We start from the raw sequence: 15,908 nt of genomic DNA on the forward strand, positions 1-15,908 counted from the left end.
GGGTGGTGGTCAGTCGTGGAGAGGAGCCTTCCAATTTTGCAGGCGGCATACGCAGTGGAAGATCAGCATAGACGTTCATGCGACTGTCTGAGCATTGCAAGCAAGTGATATGAAAGTGTCGTCACGAATATATAGGTACGGGTCGGATGTGCTATATTACTTCATTGCGTACTGGACTGGAATGATGATAGGGTAGCCAATAAATAAGCATCGGAGAGTCATGCAAACATGAGAAACATCCGTCCGGAACTATCGCTTCGCGAACCGCAGATAGCGTGAAGCAACTGCAGGCGAATGGTCAGCATGATGATAGGCTGACACTGAGCAGAGGACTCACTAATCGTCATGATGGCATTGAAGCCGAAGAACGCGAGCAAGATGCACGCGTCTCGCCATCGGTGCTCGTACGACATGTGCAAGGGCTCGAAGTACTCGTCGCCGACCTTATACTGGCAGTACCGACAGTCGCTCGTCGCATTCGGGTTGTCCAGGTAGCCACCGAATGCGGACACGAAGTCGCCTGCCCATTGATCGCAGGACTGTCCAGTGGGCGGGGTGAAGACCGAGAACTCTTCCTCCTTGCACACCACCGGCAAACCGTGGAGTTCAGTAGACACCATGGCGGCAATCGTGCGCGTGAAGGGGTTGAGCTCGTACAGCCATACCCTGACGATAGGTTAGTTCAGGTCCAGGCCGAAGTCATAAGAACACGCACTTCCAGAAGGTGATCATGGCCGGATACGGAATCGTCACACCGCAGAAGGTGCCCATCACCAAGTTCAACCAGGGGTTGAAGAGGACCGCGACACCGACATTGGGCGAGATCGACGCGATGAACTGGCCGAGGGACACTCCGAAGAGCATCATAAACATGACGACAAGGAGCTGGAAGCCCGTGCCACTGGATCCTCGTTAGTACATGCATTGACAGGAGAGTGAGTAAGACTTACTCAAGTCCAGCGGCGCCCTGGCCGAAGTTTTGAGGGTAAACCATGAGCAGCCAGTAGACGATACCGCAGGCGATTGAGTACGGGATCTCGCCCAGCAACTGGCCTATCGCAAAAACGTATGGCGAGTAGATGCGCGCGGACGACTCGCGGACGAAGGTGCGACGGTTGAAGATGAACAGGGGCTCGATTTGCGACATGACGAACGCCGGGATGATGATGACCCAGTAGCTGAAAAGCTTTAGCAAATTGCGCAAGAGGAATATCGGGTTACTTACATAGAGAAGACGCGGTACTGCATGTCGCGCACGCTGATGCCCAAGTTGATGAAACCGAGGGTGATCATGAGCGAGATCGCGATGCACGTGAACAACCGCGACAAAATGTAATCCGCCGAGCGCCAGATGGCCAGGTTATTCCGCTTGAAGACGACCTTGAGCTGGTAGAAGAACGAGGTGGCATACGTCGAAGCCTTTTTGTCGGTATCGTCCGGACGAGCAAGACCACGCTCCTTAATATCGTCGATCTCCTTGCGCACCGAACGGTACTCGGGCGACTCCAGCCAAATGTCCTTCCAGTCGCGATCGCCGACACGGGGAGCGATGCCGGCACCGATAGCCTCGAGCATGTACTCGGCCGGGTTGACGTTCTGCGGGCAGACGGCGCCATAACGAGCGAAGTAGTCGCGGAGGATGTGCGAGTCAGCGCCGATGTCACCGAAGTAGACGGTCTCGCCACCGCGCTCGAGAAGAAGCAGGCGGTCGAAGCTCTCAAAGAGGAGGGAGGACGGCTGGTCTATGGGAATATTAACAGCCAATCCCTGTACCAAGCCAAAGCGAGACTTACGAATCGTGCACAAAATAGCCTGACCCTGGTCCGCGAGCTTGCGCAGGAAGCGCACCAAGTTCCACGCAGACTGAGCGTCCAGACCAGACGTCGGCTCGTCCAGGAAAAGGAGCAGCTCCGGCTTCGACGCCAGCTCAACACCGATCGTCAAGCGCTTGCGCGCCTCGACGCTCAGGCTCATCACCAGCGCCTCCGTCAGATCATGCAGCTCCAGCAACTCGATGATCTCCTCGACGTATGCGTTCTTCTCCTCAATGGGCACATTTGCGGGCTGCCGGAGGTACGCGGAGAAGCGCAGGGCCTCGCGGACCGTCGTCATTGGCTCGTGCACGTCCATCTGTTCAGCTGCGAAACGATCAGTCGCGAGCGTCACAGCGGCGGGTAGGTTCACTTACCATACGCGGTCTTGCGGGCGAAGTCGTGGGCGAGGGGGCGACCGTCGACGAGGATATCACCGGTGATGACGCCGATGTTCTTACGCTGAGCGAGTACATCGAGACACGTCGTCTTGCCTGCACCGCTAGAGCCCATGAGCGCTGTGAGCGTGCCGGGCTTGACGAAGCCAGAGACGTCGTGCAGAATGCGGCGCGTGCCACCGGGGACAGGGACCGTGTAGTTGACATTCTCCCACGTGAAAGTCTTGCGGTATGTTTCTCTCGGGTCAGAGACCGAGCGAATGCTTTCGGTCTTGGAGATAAGCTCGTCCTTCTTGTCCTGAAGCACCGTGTTGAGCTTCTTCTCTTCCTTGCCCGGCTTGGCGAAGATCGCGACCGCGGATGGAACATCGAAAGACTGAGAAGGGTTAGTAAAAAGTCTCGGACGAATATTGTACTATCCACATACCGGGAAGTAGTCCATGATAACGACCTGCAGACCGATGAAGAGCAAGGCGAACCCGACGAGGACCAGGAAATTGCGCCTCCACAAGTCAGCCGGGGACAGGAAGTAGCCAGCGCTAATATAATCTTTGCCACTGACGATCGCCTCACCACCCGACGAGCCGTACAGCGTGCAAGCCTGGTTCGCGCTCAAGGAGTCACTGGTGTCGCGAATGAGCCATACGTTGCTAGAGATGAACCGACAGACTTACGGGTACTTCGTGACCCCATTGCCGTTCCTCGGAACGACGTAATCGCCATCGCAAGCCAGGTTCACGCGCATGAACTCGTTCTCCATGAGCGCCGACCAAGCGTACGAGAATGGGTGGATGTACTGAATCCAGAACAGCCAGCGGGGCATGGAATCGACTGGGATGAAGTAGCCACAGTACTCGAGCATGATGGGCAGGACAATGACGGCAACCCGGAACGCATGCTGGAAGAGATTGTCAGGGTTATCGACGAGCAACTCAAGGAATCACGCACGTCGAAGCTCTTGAAGATGAGCGCCTGCATCCTAAAGCAACTCTGGAACGCCAGGTAGGCGACGAGGTTGATCAGGTAGTAGGTGAAGAAGCCGCCCGCGGAGCGATCCAAGTTCGACATGAAGTAGATGATCACGTTGAACAAGAACAGACGCGACGCAGAGAACGGGAAGTCGGCGATAGTGTTGGCCAGCGCCAGCGCAGAGGGGCGGTACATGCTGTAGCTCGTCTGCCTCCTGGTGATCGGGCGGCCCATCATCGCGGTCGGGATCTCACCGAAGGCATCCAAGCAGATGTTGAACAGCGAGGCGAAGACGACCGATGTACGCGTGAACGCGCCATTCGAAGTGAGGGGCTGGTTGAAATACGCGCCACCGACGATGAGACCGAGAACCGCAAACAGCGTATAGCTGGTGAACAGTTGGAACATGTCCTGCTTCCGCAAGAAGAACTGCCGCTTAGTGAGCGCCATGACCTGGCCGAAGTAGCCGAGCGTGTACGGGCTCTTCTTTGACACGCCCTTCTTCTTGTCGGCGAGGACGGCTGCGCGGAAGGCTTCCTGGTCAGTGCGCTCGATCTGCATGTGTTCGTTGTACTCCTCGCGCTCGCGATTGATGTCGTACGCATACTTGGAGGCGAGGAAGGCGCGCTCGAGGTCCTCCGGGGTAGAGGGAATATCGTCAGCGGTGCGTCCAGGAGCGAACTGGCGTTCGTGGGGATCCGTGCAGCCGGTGAGGTAGTCCGCAGAGGTCTGACGAGGAAGCGACTTGTAGCCGAGCTGCTCGAAGTATTGACGTGCCTCAGACGGGGGACCGAAGTAGACCTGGCGGCCCTTGTCGAGGACCATGACCTTGTCAAAGAGCTCGTAGATACCCTCGCCTGCCTGGTAGAGCGAGACGAAGACGGTCTGGCCCAGGACGTCCGTCATGACTCGCAGGGACTTCGCGAAATCGAGTGCCGTCGACGCGTCGAGACCGCGGGTGCTGTTATCGTAGGTCTGTACACGGGCGCGAGTGGTCATCATCTCGGCGATGCTGACACGCTTGCGCTCGCCACCGGAAACGCCGCGGACGAATTCGTTGCCGACCAAAGTGTTCTTCGTGTGCTGAATGTTCAACATCTTCAAGAGCATATCCTCGACCTCGTTGTTGAACTGCTGGCGCGAGACACCGGGAAGACGGCCGGTAGGGCCAGGGGTCTTCGTCGATAACGCGAACTCGAGGGTCTGACCAACGGTGAGGGTCGGAAGATGGACATCATCTGAGCAAGCATGAGTACCAGGGCTCAACTAGATTGAGAACTACTCACCTTCTTCGTTGTACACGACTTCGCCCTTGTAGTGCTTCGCCATCTCGTGAGCGTCGATACCGGCATACCGAACGTCGCCCGAAACTTTCGCGTATTCGCCGCGCTCGTTTGCAATGACCTTGAGGAAGGTAGTGCAGCCAGAGCCTGATCAGATGTCAGTAAGAGATTACGCGTTCGATGGCATACATACGAACCTGGAGCACCGAGTACCAGACACATTTCGCCAGGCTTCAAAACGCCAGAAGACCTGAACGAGGTCAGTATATGCGCTATGAATGAATGCATGGGATACTCACTCATGCAAGATAGTCCTGTACTGAGTCTTCGCAACAGGGAAGAGAGGTTGGATGAAGCTCCAGATGAACATCAAAGGGGCCAGGACGAAACCAATGATGGCGTCTATACGAGTTTAGCGACATGATTAGGTAGGGGATGCGGTACGCACCAAGCAGTGTAGGGATGTAGACCTTGCTGTTGACGCCACCGACAACATCTACTCGCAGGTTCTCCCAGGTAACACCGACATGCTGGGAGAAGTATGAGCGACTGAACTACCTCCAAAATCTTTACGACGCACCTTGTGCTTGATCCCAGCTGCCTGCTGCGCATCGTTTGAGGACGTGAGGTACTCGCGCAGATCGAAGACCTCGTCTTCGTCCCTTTTGCCCATCTCGGGGTCGCCCCCAACCGTGGTCGTGCTGTCATGATTGTTGTGCAGAGTCCGCTGAGACCGCGACTTGTGCGAGAGCTTGCGTGCCAAGTTGTGGAAGTTCTTCTCCGCGTCCGCTACGTCGACGTGGTGATCGTCAAGAACCTCGACGAGGGACTCGGGGCGCATTGGTGGGTACGCATGGTCGTGTTCGGAGATGTGGTCGCGCAAGCCCGGCGGTGGGGACTCAGACATGGCGGGCGGGGACAGGGGACGTGAGTGGGGAACGGGGCGACCGGACGTCGACCATGTTATATGCGCCGATGAGCGGTCAATTTGGGTTTACCTGGGGTACCCTGGGCCGCTGTGACAAAGATGCGAGTGACCCGCGACAGGCGCACTCCAGCGCACGTGATCGCAAATCCCTGACGCAGCTGGTCACGGTTCGTCTTCGAGGCCTCCTCGGCGTCCAGCTCGCGAGCGTATACGTCCCGAGCTAGTCGACCCTTGCCCAGCATCGACTGAGGGAGACCCTGAAGAGATACGGCCTCTTTCCTTCGCGTAAAGGACGCGCATCATCCTGCACTTGCCTTGGTTCGGATCAGCATAGGTTCGCCTTGTTCGGTTGAAACAAGGTATCACGTACCGCTTTGAAGGCCGGACAAGCACCGTCCCGCCTCGTGTAGTGGTCACGACTGGTCCTTGGTAAGACTACGATCGCCTGCGCACCCTCCGCCTATGCCGGCTTCCAATTAGGAGGAGAGAGGGCGTCATTGCAGCCATGCCCGAGACTGGAGGCCTCTCGGCTCGTCTGCGCGGTCCAATTTGGGTCTACTGATCCTTCCATTGCTTCAGCGCGGAAGGTGCATGGGCGGGGGCGAACGACGTCCCGCCGGGGATAGGCGCCGAAGAAGTTCGCTTGCTGCCTTGCTGCAGCCGCCTCCTCCTTTTCGAGCCTCCATACAGCCGCCGGAACGCGAGGCTGGATACGAGGGTGGGCCGCTTGTATATTGCTGCCTGCTCACTAGCTGGCTTGCCGTTAACCGTGACCAGGATAATCAGCGAAAATGGCCGAAGTGGAGCACTTCAATACTGGATGAAAGTCAGCCTGGGTAACATCTTGCCTTGTCTTCTGTCTCGTACCGCGTATGTTGTATGACTGTGCGGTCATCCCATCCACAGATGATCTTGGCAGACCCGCTTTCGACTTTGTACTGCTCCATAACGTTGGGGTTAGATAGACCTGCTCCCCTTGTTAATTGGGATGTCCTCTCCACTTTCAGTGCACAAAACCCTCTGAGAAGGAGATGAAACGACCGATGAGCATTCAGACCCCGTATTCGAATGCTCGAACGTGGTGAGCAAGACGAGCAGCGGGAATGGCGGCGCAGACACTTCTGATCCGGGCCCACGTGGGATAAGCGCCCGCCCCGAAACCGGGCAAATCGACATCTCGACGCCCTCGGACACGCCGCCGCCGACGCGGACGGCGACGGCAGCTCCCCCGTTGACCACGACGACGACCAGCGCCTCCGTCCCAGTCTCATGCTGCGCGTCTTTCCGCGGCGCCTCCCTCAAGACCCGGCCGCAAGTCCCGGGCTGTGGGTCGCGCGACTCGGACCTCGGCGCGCGACACCACATGGAGCATTTGCGCGCCTCCTGATCGCCCGATACCGGCACGGCCGCGCCTTGCTTCCGACTACCACATCCTTCCCGTTAAGCGCCCTCAGGACCAAGCAAGCGAAGAGCATGGCGAGCGCAGGCATCACGACGCTGGCGACCGCGGACGTGGACCCGACGACGCAGTCAAACTATCTGGCGGTTGCGAGCCAGCATGTGCACTTTGACTGGGATGTCGACTTCGAGAATGAGGTGCTGGCGGGATCGTCGACGCACGACGTGCGCGTGCTGAAGGATGGGGTGGGGGAGGTTATGTGCGTACTTCCCTTGTCTCAGGCGAGCTAACGACTGAAAGATCGCAGCTTCGACACCCTCGATCTCGACATCGAGAGCGCGACCGTCGACGGTGTCGATGCTATCGTCAGTCCGTCACAGCTCCCTCCCTGCCATATGCTCATCTCCCGCGCAGTATGAAATCAAGCCCAAGCACCATGTCATGGGATCGGCGCTACACATCACCTTCCCCATTAAGTACGAGGTGAACGCGTTGGTGAAGGTCAAAATCACCTACAAGACCCAAAAGCAGTGTCTGGCGCTGCAGTGGTTGGACAAGGAGTGCGTGGATATCCTTCCTGTTCCAAGAGGTCGATTTACTGACGGCCCTTTCTAGGCAGACGCAGGGCAAGCAATTCCCATACCTCTTTAGCCAGTGCCAGCCGATCTATGCCCGCGCTCTCGCTCCTGTACAAGGTGGGTTGCGATCTCAGCACACATACTGTTGACTGATCATATCGCAGACACTCCCTCCGTCAAGATCGTACGTCTTCTCCCAAGACATGAGTGATTGATATTCACCAACATCATGACAGACGTACTCCGCCAATGTAACTTCCGTCCTGCCTGTTCTCTTGTCAGCCATCCGCGTATCCCCGCCCTCGGACGGCCCGGCGCACGGTGGCAAGGAAATCGGCAAGGAAAAGGTCACCTACACTTACAAGCAGGTGAGTGCCATCGTTCCAGGGTAGATTGATACTCACCCACGATTTAGCCGGTCCCTATACCCTCCTACCTCATCGCGATTGCGTGCGGGAATGTGCGCTACCGCGCCTTCCCTGCTATCGAGGGAAAGCCCTGGTCCACTGGTATCTGGGCCGAGCCTGAACTCATCGACGCCGCGTACTGGGAATTCTGCGAGGATACGGCGAAGTTCCTCGCCGCAGAAGAGGACATTGTCGGGCCCTACCGCTTCGGTGTATACGACCTCCTCGTGCTCCCGCCGTCCTTCCCCTACGGCGGAATGGAGAATGCCTGCTTGTCCTTCCTGACGCCGACTCTGCTGGCCGGCGACCGCACGCTCGTGGACGTTGTCGTGCACGAGATGACGCACTCGTTCTTCGGCAATGGCGTCACGCACGCGCACGCCTCGCACTTCTGGCTGAACGAGGGCTGGACGAACTACATGGAGCGCCTTCTCCAGCAGGTCCTCCACTCGCCCGCCGCGCGCGGCTTCTCCTACGTGATCGGCGAGAAGGCGATGAAGGATGCCCTCCGCCAGTACGAGAAGACGCCACGATACCAGCGCCTAGTCATCGACTTCGCCTTCGGCGAGGACCCGGACGACGCGTACTCGAGCATCCCGTACGACAAGGGTGCGAACCTCATCCTCCACCTCGAGCGCACCCTCGGCGGGCTCGACGTCTTCCTCCCCTACATCCGCGACTACGTGCAGACGTTCTCGGGCAAGAGCATCACGACGGCGCAGTGGAAGGAGCATTTGTACAAGTATTACCGTGAGCATGGTGGGGATGAGAAGATCGCGGCGCTCGATAGCATCGACTGGGACGCGTGGTTCTACGGCGAGGGCATGGACCTGCCGGTGCAAATGGAGTACGACCGCTCTCTCGCAGAGGCGGCATACAAGCTCGCGGGCCGGTGGGACGCAGCGCGCACCAGCCAGGTCGACACCCTCGACTTCACCGCCGACGATCTCAAGACCTTCGACTCCAACCAGAAGGTTGTCTTCCTCGAGCGTTTGCAGACCTTCCCTCCGCTGCCTCTCGCCCACGTGCGGCACCTGGGCTCCCTATACGGTCTCGAGAGCACGCCGAACGCGGAGATTCGCTTGCGCTTCTACGCCGTCGCGTTGCTGGACCCGTCCTCGGAGGCTGCGCGTGCGTACGCGCAGGCGGCGGTGAACTGGGTGATCGGTGACGAGCCGGACGGCAGCGTGAAGGGGCGCATGAAGTTCAACCGGCCCATCTTCCGGGCTGTGTACTTAACGGACAAAGACGTGGCTTTGAAAGCGTATGCGAAGCAGAAGGTATCCTTCCACCCCATCGCGCGGAAGATGATCGAGAAGGTGAGTTGTGTGTCTCGTCAGCTTATTTGCGCTATATTGACGGGCGGTAGGACATGGGTCTGGCGTGAGTCAGGGACACGTAGCAGTAACAAATTATCCTGTACTTCTCGCTGCAATGTTGATGTGGCTTGCGAGATATCCTTGCTGCAAGACAGCAAATGGTACTGAAAGAGACATTGTTTGCATAGAGGCATGCTGTGCTTGCTTTCTGGACGCCGACTTGCGGCTCGCAACAAAGTCGCTCTATCTCGGTGTATTTCGTGCCCATCAGCCTGATAGCTTCGGTAGAAGAGCTGTTGGTGCTACTCACGCGCAAGCCTTGAGCGCACCTCCATTTAGCTGCTGTACGCACGCAAGCGCCCCTTACCTGCGGCCCCGCTCTATCCTCGAAGTTCATCTGCAATATCTCTCACGACATGGCGCTAATGGATCCCGTCACCTTTTATTGACCAGCGCCCGGCCATTTCCCCTCCCCAAAAGCTCGTACTTGGGTCGGTCAAGCGCCACAAGCGGGAGGACATCGATCACCGTTGATTAGCGCCCTCTAAGCGCACCTTATAGCCGTAGAGGTATCAGAGCCCTTCATTGCTATGCGTCTAGCGCTAATTGTCTGTCGTAATGATTGTCTATCGCCCAGTACCACAAGGACTTCGACATTTTGCCACAAGAGATCACCATGTCGAGAGACACCTTCAGCCACAAATCCCTGACGTCGGCTGACAGAAGCGACATGGCTGGTCCCTGGGAATCCGATACATCACCTCCGCATTCCTAAACTCGTGGCTGATAACGCGCTTCGCGCCGTAAACTGTGTCTTCGCGCGGCGAACCGTATCCTATGACCGCACGCGCAGAACGTCCGCACGCATATTTCGAGCAGGCGGAGGATGATGAGCGCGCAGGGGACAGGTCGCAGGTGGACGCTGGCGTACAGGCCGGGTGACATCGACGGTCAAGATCAACGGAGGTAATTGGCAAAATGCCGAATCTGGCTAAGGGGTTGTTGACGTGATCGGAACGGGACTGAATGCTTGACACCCCACGTGTCGTCATCAAAGTGTGATCGACCTGTCTTCCTTTCTCCCTCCTCCTCGCCCTTGTCCTTCTCCGCCTTGTCCTCGACATCCACAACACAGCAGCCATGAACATTGGCGACCTCCTCCAGGAGACCCCGTCCGACGACAAGGCCCGCCGGCAAAACCAGAACAGAGAACGCGACCGCGAAACGCGCGATGCCCAGCCGCTTCCCCACGTCCCCGACCGCCAGCCGCCTCCCGACCAACAGCGCGATAGCTGGAACAAGTACGACCGCTACAGTGGTGATAGGAGGGACAAGTGGCCACCAATCATGCCTGGCGACGCGTACGGGGGCTACCGCGGTATGCGCGAAACCGCGGGCCCCGGCTGGCCGCCGTACCAGCCACTTCCAACCGACGCGCTCCCAGGCGGCCGGCCACGCAGTGGCATGCTCCCGGGCGGCTCAGCAGCACATCCTCCGTCGATGGGCTACCCTAGCGAATACCACATGCACCCCTCGCACGCCGCGGCGTCTTCCCCGTCGTCCGCCGGCCCAGCACCCATGTACCCTCCCTCCATCCTCGGCCCCGGCGCGGTGCAGAGTCAGCGCCCCATGTCGATCGGGCTCGGAGGCTCCTCGTCTTCGTCGGGTCCCATGCTTAGCGGATACGCCGAACCATCGCCCTTCCACGGCACTTCGGCCCAGTCCATCACCGGCCCCGGCCAGCCGCCGGGCCCGCCGCCGACCGTGTCCGGTCAATCGAGCCAAGCACCACGACGGTCTCAGCCGTTACAAGGGCCCGCGCAGCCACATCGTTCGCCGGCCATGAGCACCTCGTTACGCCAGGATTTGCCTGGGTGGGGACCAGGGAGGCCGCCTATAAGCACAGCAGAAATGATCGAAAGAGACCAGCAGGAGCGCGAGCGCGAACAGCGCGACCGGTCGCGTCTGGCACAGATGGATTGGGAAAGAGAACGAATAGAGCGCGAAAGGGATCGGGAGCGGCGAAAGGCACTAAAGCCGGGTGCGTGTGCATGGCTATCTGCCAATCCCCCTTGTTGATTTTTCCGATTAATCCAGACGACCCCGTATACATGATGCCCAAGCATCCCACTTCGAGACGCGATTCTACCTCCAATATCAACCCAAATCTGAATTCTGGCGCACCATCATCGAGCAAGCGCCCCCCTGCGCCTTCCAAGCGCGAGCACAGCAAGAAGGAACGGGAGGTCATCTCAGTGGAGGACGACGAAGCGCAGCGCGAGGCAGACGAGTTGCGCGCTCGCAACGTCCCGCTTCAACAGCTACGCCAAACAAGGGAGCAAGTCCAGGGCGAGCTCTTAGTCCTACAGCCGCATGCACCCAACGCTCCCCCACCTGGCATGATCGGCTACGGTCACGACATGCGCGACCGTATGCCGGGGCACCCGAACCTGCCCCCTCTACACCATCCTTCCCAGACAATGTACCCGACACCCCCAGCTCCCCCGCCAGGCCAGTACGCGCAGATGAACCGCGACCCGATGAGCCGTGACCCCCTACGGACCTTCCAGAACCAGTTCCACACCGGCTGGGTGCAGGAAGAGCCCGTCTCGTTGACAGGCTCGCCGCAGCCGATCGCCCGTGAGCGCGAGATGCGCGATCGCGAGCGGGACCGGGAGCGCCGCAAGTCCAAGCCGGGCAAGGCGCGCGGGGAAGTCCACGAGCGCGACAGGGATCGCGAGAGGCGCGAGCGGCGAAGCGAGCTCATGAACATGATGTACGAGCCGCCGGTGTACGTGGATCGCCCGCGCGAGACGTACCCCGAGAAGATTGCGCTGGACGTGGTGGAGTGGGACCGCGAGAAGGAGGTGCGCGCGAAGACGACCGTGCACCTTGGCACGCACATCTACCCCCGCGTCCCCTTCCCGTATTTCTTCGACATTGCCCCTGGCGCAGATGAGAAGGAGAAGCGAGCGGAGGCGGCACCCGTCGATCCTGCAGCAGCGGCTGCAGCCGACTCCGTCGAGGTCGATACGGAGACGCGCGCCACCGTCTTGATCCCCGCAGCGCATCTTCCGACCGAGCGTCCGAAGCGCATCCGCGTCTGGGGTGGCGGGCTCGTTCCTCCACCCGGATACGAAGAGTCGCGTCGCCGACGCAACAAAGACAGCGACACCCGCGGGCGGCGGCGCATATACACAGACGACTCGGATCTCTTCAGCTGCGCCGTGCACGCCGGATGGGCTACCTGGAGCATGGCTCGCCAGGCGCGGCGCGAGGGCTGGGATATGCGCGTCGAGCTTCGCGTGCTGCGTTGTGCTGCTAGCGGGGCGTGCGGGAATGGGAAGGAGGAGCTGGTGGGCCGCTTTGTTGGCGGGCCGGGCGAGAGATTCTTTGGCACGCGTCCGGCTGAGTGGTCGGACGAGGACAGTGATGATGACGAGGATGAAGTGATGACGAGCGCAGGATGGGGGACAGGGCACGATGGGAGCGCTATTGAGCTGCTGAAGGTTGAGTTCGTCAAGGTACGTGGCTGCAGCATCCGATAACAATTACCGTGGCTGACAGTCTAATAGGGTGTCGCGCGCGCACTTGGACAGAAGAACCGCACGCAGCGTATCTTGGAGTACAATGAGCGGCGAGTTGACCTTTCGCCCTCGCCACCATCGCACAAGAGCGTTCGGTCTCGCAAGCCCAAGCGAGCATGGCCAGGTCCCCTACCAAACGCGATTCCGAAGATACACCTGCCACCTTTGGAGGCGTCATTGCAGGGCGAATGCCCGCGGCCGCCAACTGTGTTCGACTTGGAGGCGGACAAGCGGGCCATGGAGATGCGCACAGTCAAGCTCACGTTCGGGAAGGACAACAAGGCCTTCTGTGCTGGGTAAGTTGTGGTTAGAGTTGCCCAGTACAAGTGCTTACCTGCCGCAGGTACAAGTACGATCCTGACGAGCTGAGGGACGCGCTCTTTCCTCCTCGTGACGAGCCTCCCACGAAGCGCCGCAGGCTCAACGAGGACGATGGTCTCGAGCCATTAGACGTGAACATGGCGCACCTGCCTGTGTCTTCGTCCAATGGTGACGAGAGCAGCGAAGAGTCGCGCCAACCTGTCATTCTGGAGACGCCGAAGGAGCGCTACCTCCTCACCCCGGCGAAGCAGGGCACATATGACCTTGCTCTCGTCGTCGACGGCTCATCACAATCCAACACGTCCGACACGGATGCGAAGCAGTCGGCCACGAACGGTGCCGATGGGCCGCAATCCGCGTCGAAGGAGGACTCCTCATCGGCACCGACGGAAGATGCGTCGTTGGAGCCTGGAGAGCTACCCGAAACCAATCCAGTCGGAGAGCCATCCACCAACGGCGATCCCAAGCCAGCCACCAGCGAGAGCGAGTCGAAGCCTGAGGGCGACGGCGCCGACTCGCATCCTCCAGAGTCACGACCGAAGCGCTCCAACAAGCGCAAGGGTGCCTCCGCTCGCAAGGAGTCGCCGAAATACGCTGTGCCACCAGCGAATCGCGTTGAGGAGGAAGTGGACATGGATGCCTTCGAGTTCGGCTCGTCAGGGCTCACATGCCGGGGGAATAGGATACCCTTGGTGTCGTGGAAGTTTGTACCGGTGGAGGCTTCGTGAGGTGGATGAGCCCTTATTTTGGACGTGTGCATACGCCCTGTATTGGACCTCGTATATACCTACTTTGCTGCATTTTTATTCGAATTTCTTGTTTTCACAACTGTAAAGCAAACACTAAAGCCTTCGATGAACGTCTACAGTGCCCTGAAAGGCCTGACCTCAGTAAGTACCAGGCAAAGGCGAACTTGAACGTTAAGGTTCCCCCTTTGGGACAAAGTAGCAATGCCTGCCTTTTTTGGCCTTGATCGGGGCGTTTCTTTGTCCGTTGCCTTCTTCTTCCCGTCCATCATCTGCTACCCAGAAACTCAAGCTCCTCCTCCCCGAGTCTGGGAAGCAAGTCCTGCTTGGGCAACAGCATAGTCGCTCGGTCTTAAAAATGACGCACCCGCTGCGCATCCCTGAGATCCAGTCCGCGATCTGTCGAGATGCCAACCTGAGCAAGGGAGATGTCTGCCAGCTGGCATTGACTTCGAGAAACTGGAGGGATGTAGCTATTCCTGTGATATGGGAGAACATACCGAATCTATGTCCTCTGCTGCATCTGATGCCCGGAGACGCATTCCTTAGGCCAGACAATCATACGGCTTCATGGCCACGGGTTGCATTCGTATGTGCACTGTTGAATCGCCACTTCTCTAGCTCATGCGCCATCAATAGTCGTTTGCGCGTGCGCTGGCACCAGCGGACTGGGCGCCGGTGTACAAGCGATCTGTCTACGTCAAGTCGTACGAAGGCGGCGACCTGCAACAGCTTGGCAAGCAGCCACCGATACGGCTGACCGAGCCTGTCATTGAGGCAATCCTCCAGTGTCCCCCACCGTCGTGCTTGCTCCCGAACCTGCGCCGCCTAGAGCTTCGAGTCACGGACTTGGAGGATACGGCACTCTACCAGAGATTTTTCAACATCCTTGCTTCCCCTAGCGTGACATCTCTGTGCATACCAGAGCACCCTGCGATGATCTTAGGAGATCCGCGGACTATCATCGAGCGTTTCCCTCACATCGAACGCATCGACTTGCTGAACGAGCGCTGGAGGTGGAAGCGACGGCCATACCTTGACCCTGACTACACCGGATACATGGTCAAGGCGCTCGATAGCTGGCCTCGCCTCACATCGGTGCAGCTGCCAGTGTGCTATGACCCCGCTCTTGTGGCGTGCCTCTCGCAGCGCGAATCGCTCCGGACGCTGGGCATTGCCTTCTGCGACGTCCCTACCCAGGGAACCGTTCCTCTTTTACCTTGTGAAGGGCCGCACTTTGCTTCTTTGCAGCGCATATGTCTGGCAAGCGTATCAGTCGGCTTCGCCACTACCCTTGTGCAGTCATGGGGTATCGCTCGAATGGAGTCCGCGTCATTCGCACTAGATCCCCCTCCCACCTCATCCGACAGCGTCCAGCAGCTACTACAAGCAATAAGCGAACACTGCGATCATGAAACTTTGCGGGTCATAGAAGTACAAAGCTTTCCGCAAATGGTCGCCTCTCCGCTTTTGCTCGACCATATCAGGCCGCTCTCCGTCTTTTGCCACTTGACAACGGTCATTGTCAACGCTACCGAGGGTGTGATGCTCACAGATGATGATCATGAGGAGGTCGCAAACTGGTGGGAAGGCCTGGAAGAGCTGATGTTCAACACGAAGCTCATTGTGGAGGAAACGCCCGACGACCAGTTGAACATAATCACGCCCGCGACTGTCCTTCCCCTTCTCCATTATGCCTTCAAATGTCCCAATCTGCGCTCGCTCCAGATATCCTGCTCTGTATACTGCACGCCACCCCTGACGGACGACCTCTACCACGAACAAGATGAAAATCACCCGCTCAAAACCCTGTCAGTAGGAGACTCTCCCGTGGACTCAACCCTCGACGTGCCCATGCTTCTCTGGCGGGTTTTTCCGAACCTGGAAAGGATCTTTTATGATGAACTCAACCAGCGCAGTGCAACCTGGGAAACGGTGGAAAGTGGTGTGGGGATCTTGCGCCTTGCAGCGAAGATAGATAAGGAGCATAGAAGACGCTGCGAGGAATGCGCTGAGCGCGCGGAATGAGATACGAGTTAAACAACGACGTTCATGCAATGATTATCCTCGTTCTGGTCCTGTCCGCTCTTTTATGGCCGATCACCCTCGCTCCCCGCGGGAGTTGCCGCCCTCCGATATGCTTCTCAGAGCGGAACAATGGG

The 15,908-nt window shown here is 58.6% G+C and overlaps 5 protein-coding genes across 5 annotated transcripts; 3 read left to right on the forward strand and 2 right to left on the reverse strand.

Annotated features, from left to right (window-relative positions):
- Positions 1 to 93: 93 nt before the first annotated feature.
- SCHCODRAFT_01163017 (uncharacterized protein) lies at positions 94 to 5,302 on the reverse strand (the record flags this gene model as incomplete). The annotated part of the gene is made up of 15 exons (XM_003037000.2): positions 94 to 284; positions 338 to 666; positions 716 to 901; positions 951 to 1,178; positions 1,226 to 1,742; positions 1,794 to 2,138; positions 2,189 to 2,585; positions 2,637 to 2,832; positions 2,884 to 3,107; positions 3,158 to 4,416; positions 4,465 to 4,608; positions 4,659 to 4,711; positions 4,761 to 4,863; positions 4,910 to 4,991; positions 5,042 to 5,302. 15 exons carry the CDS (start codon positions 5,300 to 5,302, stop codon positions 250 to 252), a joined length of 4,359 nt encoding a protein of 1,452 aa, XP_003037046.1. The 3' UTR covers positions 94 to 249.
- Positions 5,303 to 5,797: 495 nt separating this feature from the next.
- Positions 5,798 to 7,051, reverse strand: SCHCODRAFT_02174202 (uncharacterized protein). Its single transcript, XM_050341975.1, has 2 exons — positions 6,257 to 7,051; positions 5,798 to 6,205 (listed from the first exon to the last, which is right to left on the reverse strand). The coding sequence occupies exons 1-2, from the start codon at positions 6,658 to 6,660 to the stop codon at positions 6,172 to 6,174; spliced, it is 438 nt and encodes a 145-aa protein (XP_050202485.1). The 5' UTR covers positions 6,661 to 7,051; the 3' UTR covers positions 5,798 to 6,171.
- SCHCODRAFT_02613207 (zincin) lies at positions 6,601 to 9,283 on the forward strand. Its single transcript, XM_003038358.2, has 8 exons — positions 6,601 to 7,047; positions 7,096 to 7,153; positions 7,203 to 7,348; positions 7,404 to 7,483; positions 7,531 to 7,550; positions 7,603 to 7,734; positions 7,782 to 9,092; positions 9,143 to 9,283. The coding sequence occupies exons 1-8, from the start codon at positions 6,863 to 6,865 to the stop codon at positions 9,158 to 9,160; spliced, it is 1,950 nt and encodes a 649-aa protein (XP_003038404.1). The 5' UTR covers positions 6,601 to 6,862; the 3' UTR covers positions 9,161 to 9,283.
- Positions 9,284 to 10,140: 857 nt separating this feature from the next.
- Positions 10,141 to 13,871, forward strand: SCHCODRAFT_02531123 (uncharacterized protein). Its single transcript, XM_003038357.2, has 4 exons — positions 10,141 to 11,133; positions 11,190 to 12,616; positions 12,668 to 12,975; positions 13,023 to 13,871. The coding sequence occupies exons 1-4, from the start codon at positions 10,233 to 10,235 to the stop codon at positions 13,726 to 13,728; spliced, it is 3,342 nt and encodes a 1,113-aa protein (XP_003038403.1). The 5' UTR covers positions 10,141 to 10,232; the 3' UTR covers positions 13,729 to 13,871.
- Positions 13,872 to 13,993: 122 nt separating this feature from the next.
- SCHCODRAFT_02567681 (uncharacterized protein) lies at positions 13,994 to 15,874 on the forward strand. Its single transcript, XM_003038356.3, has 2 exons — positions 13,994 to 14,335; positions 14,386 to 15,874. Exons 1-2 carry the CDS (start codon positions 14,105 to 14,107, stop codon positions 15,772 to 15,774), a joined length of 1,620 nt encoding a protein of 539 aa, XP_003038402.1. The 5' UTR covers positions 13,994 to 14,104; the 3' UTR covers positions 15,775 to 15,874.
- Positions 15,875 to 15,908: the final 34 nt, after the last annotated feature.

The sequence above is a fragment of the Schizophyllum commune genome (genome assembly GCF_000143185.2).
Source record: "Schizophyllum commune H4-8 unplaced genomic scaffold SCHCOscaffold_2, whole genome shotgun sequence".
Lineage (NCBI taxonomy): Eukaryota > Fungi > Basidiomycota > Agaricomycetes > Agaricales > Schizophyllaceae > Schizophyllum > Schizophyllum commune.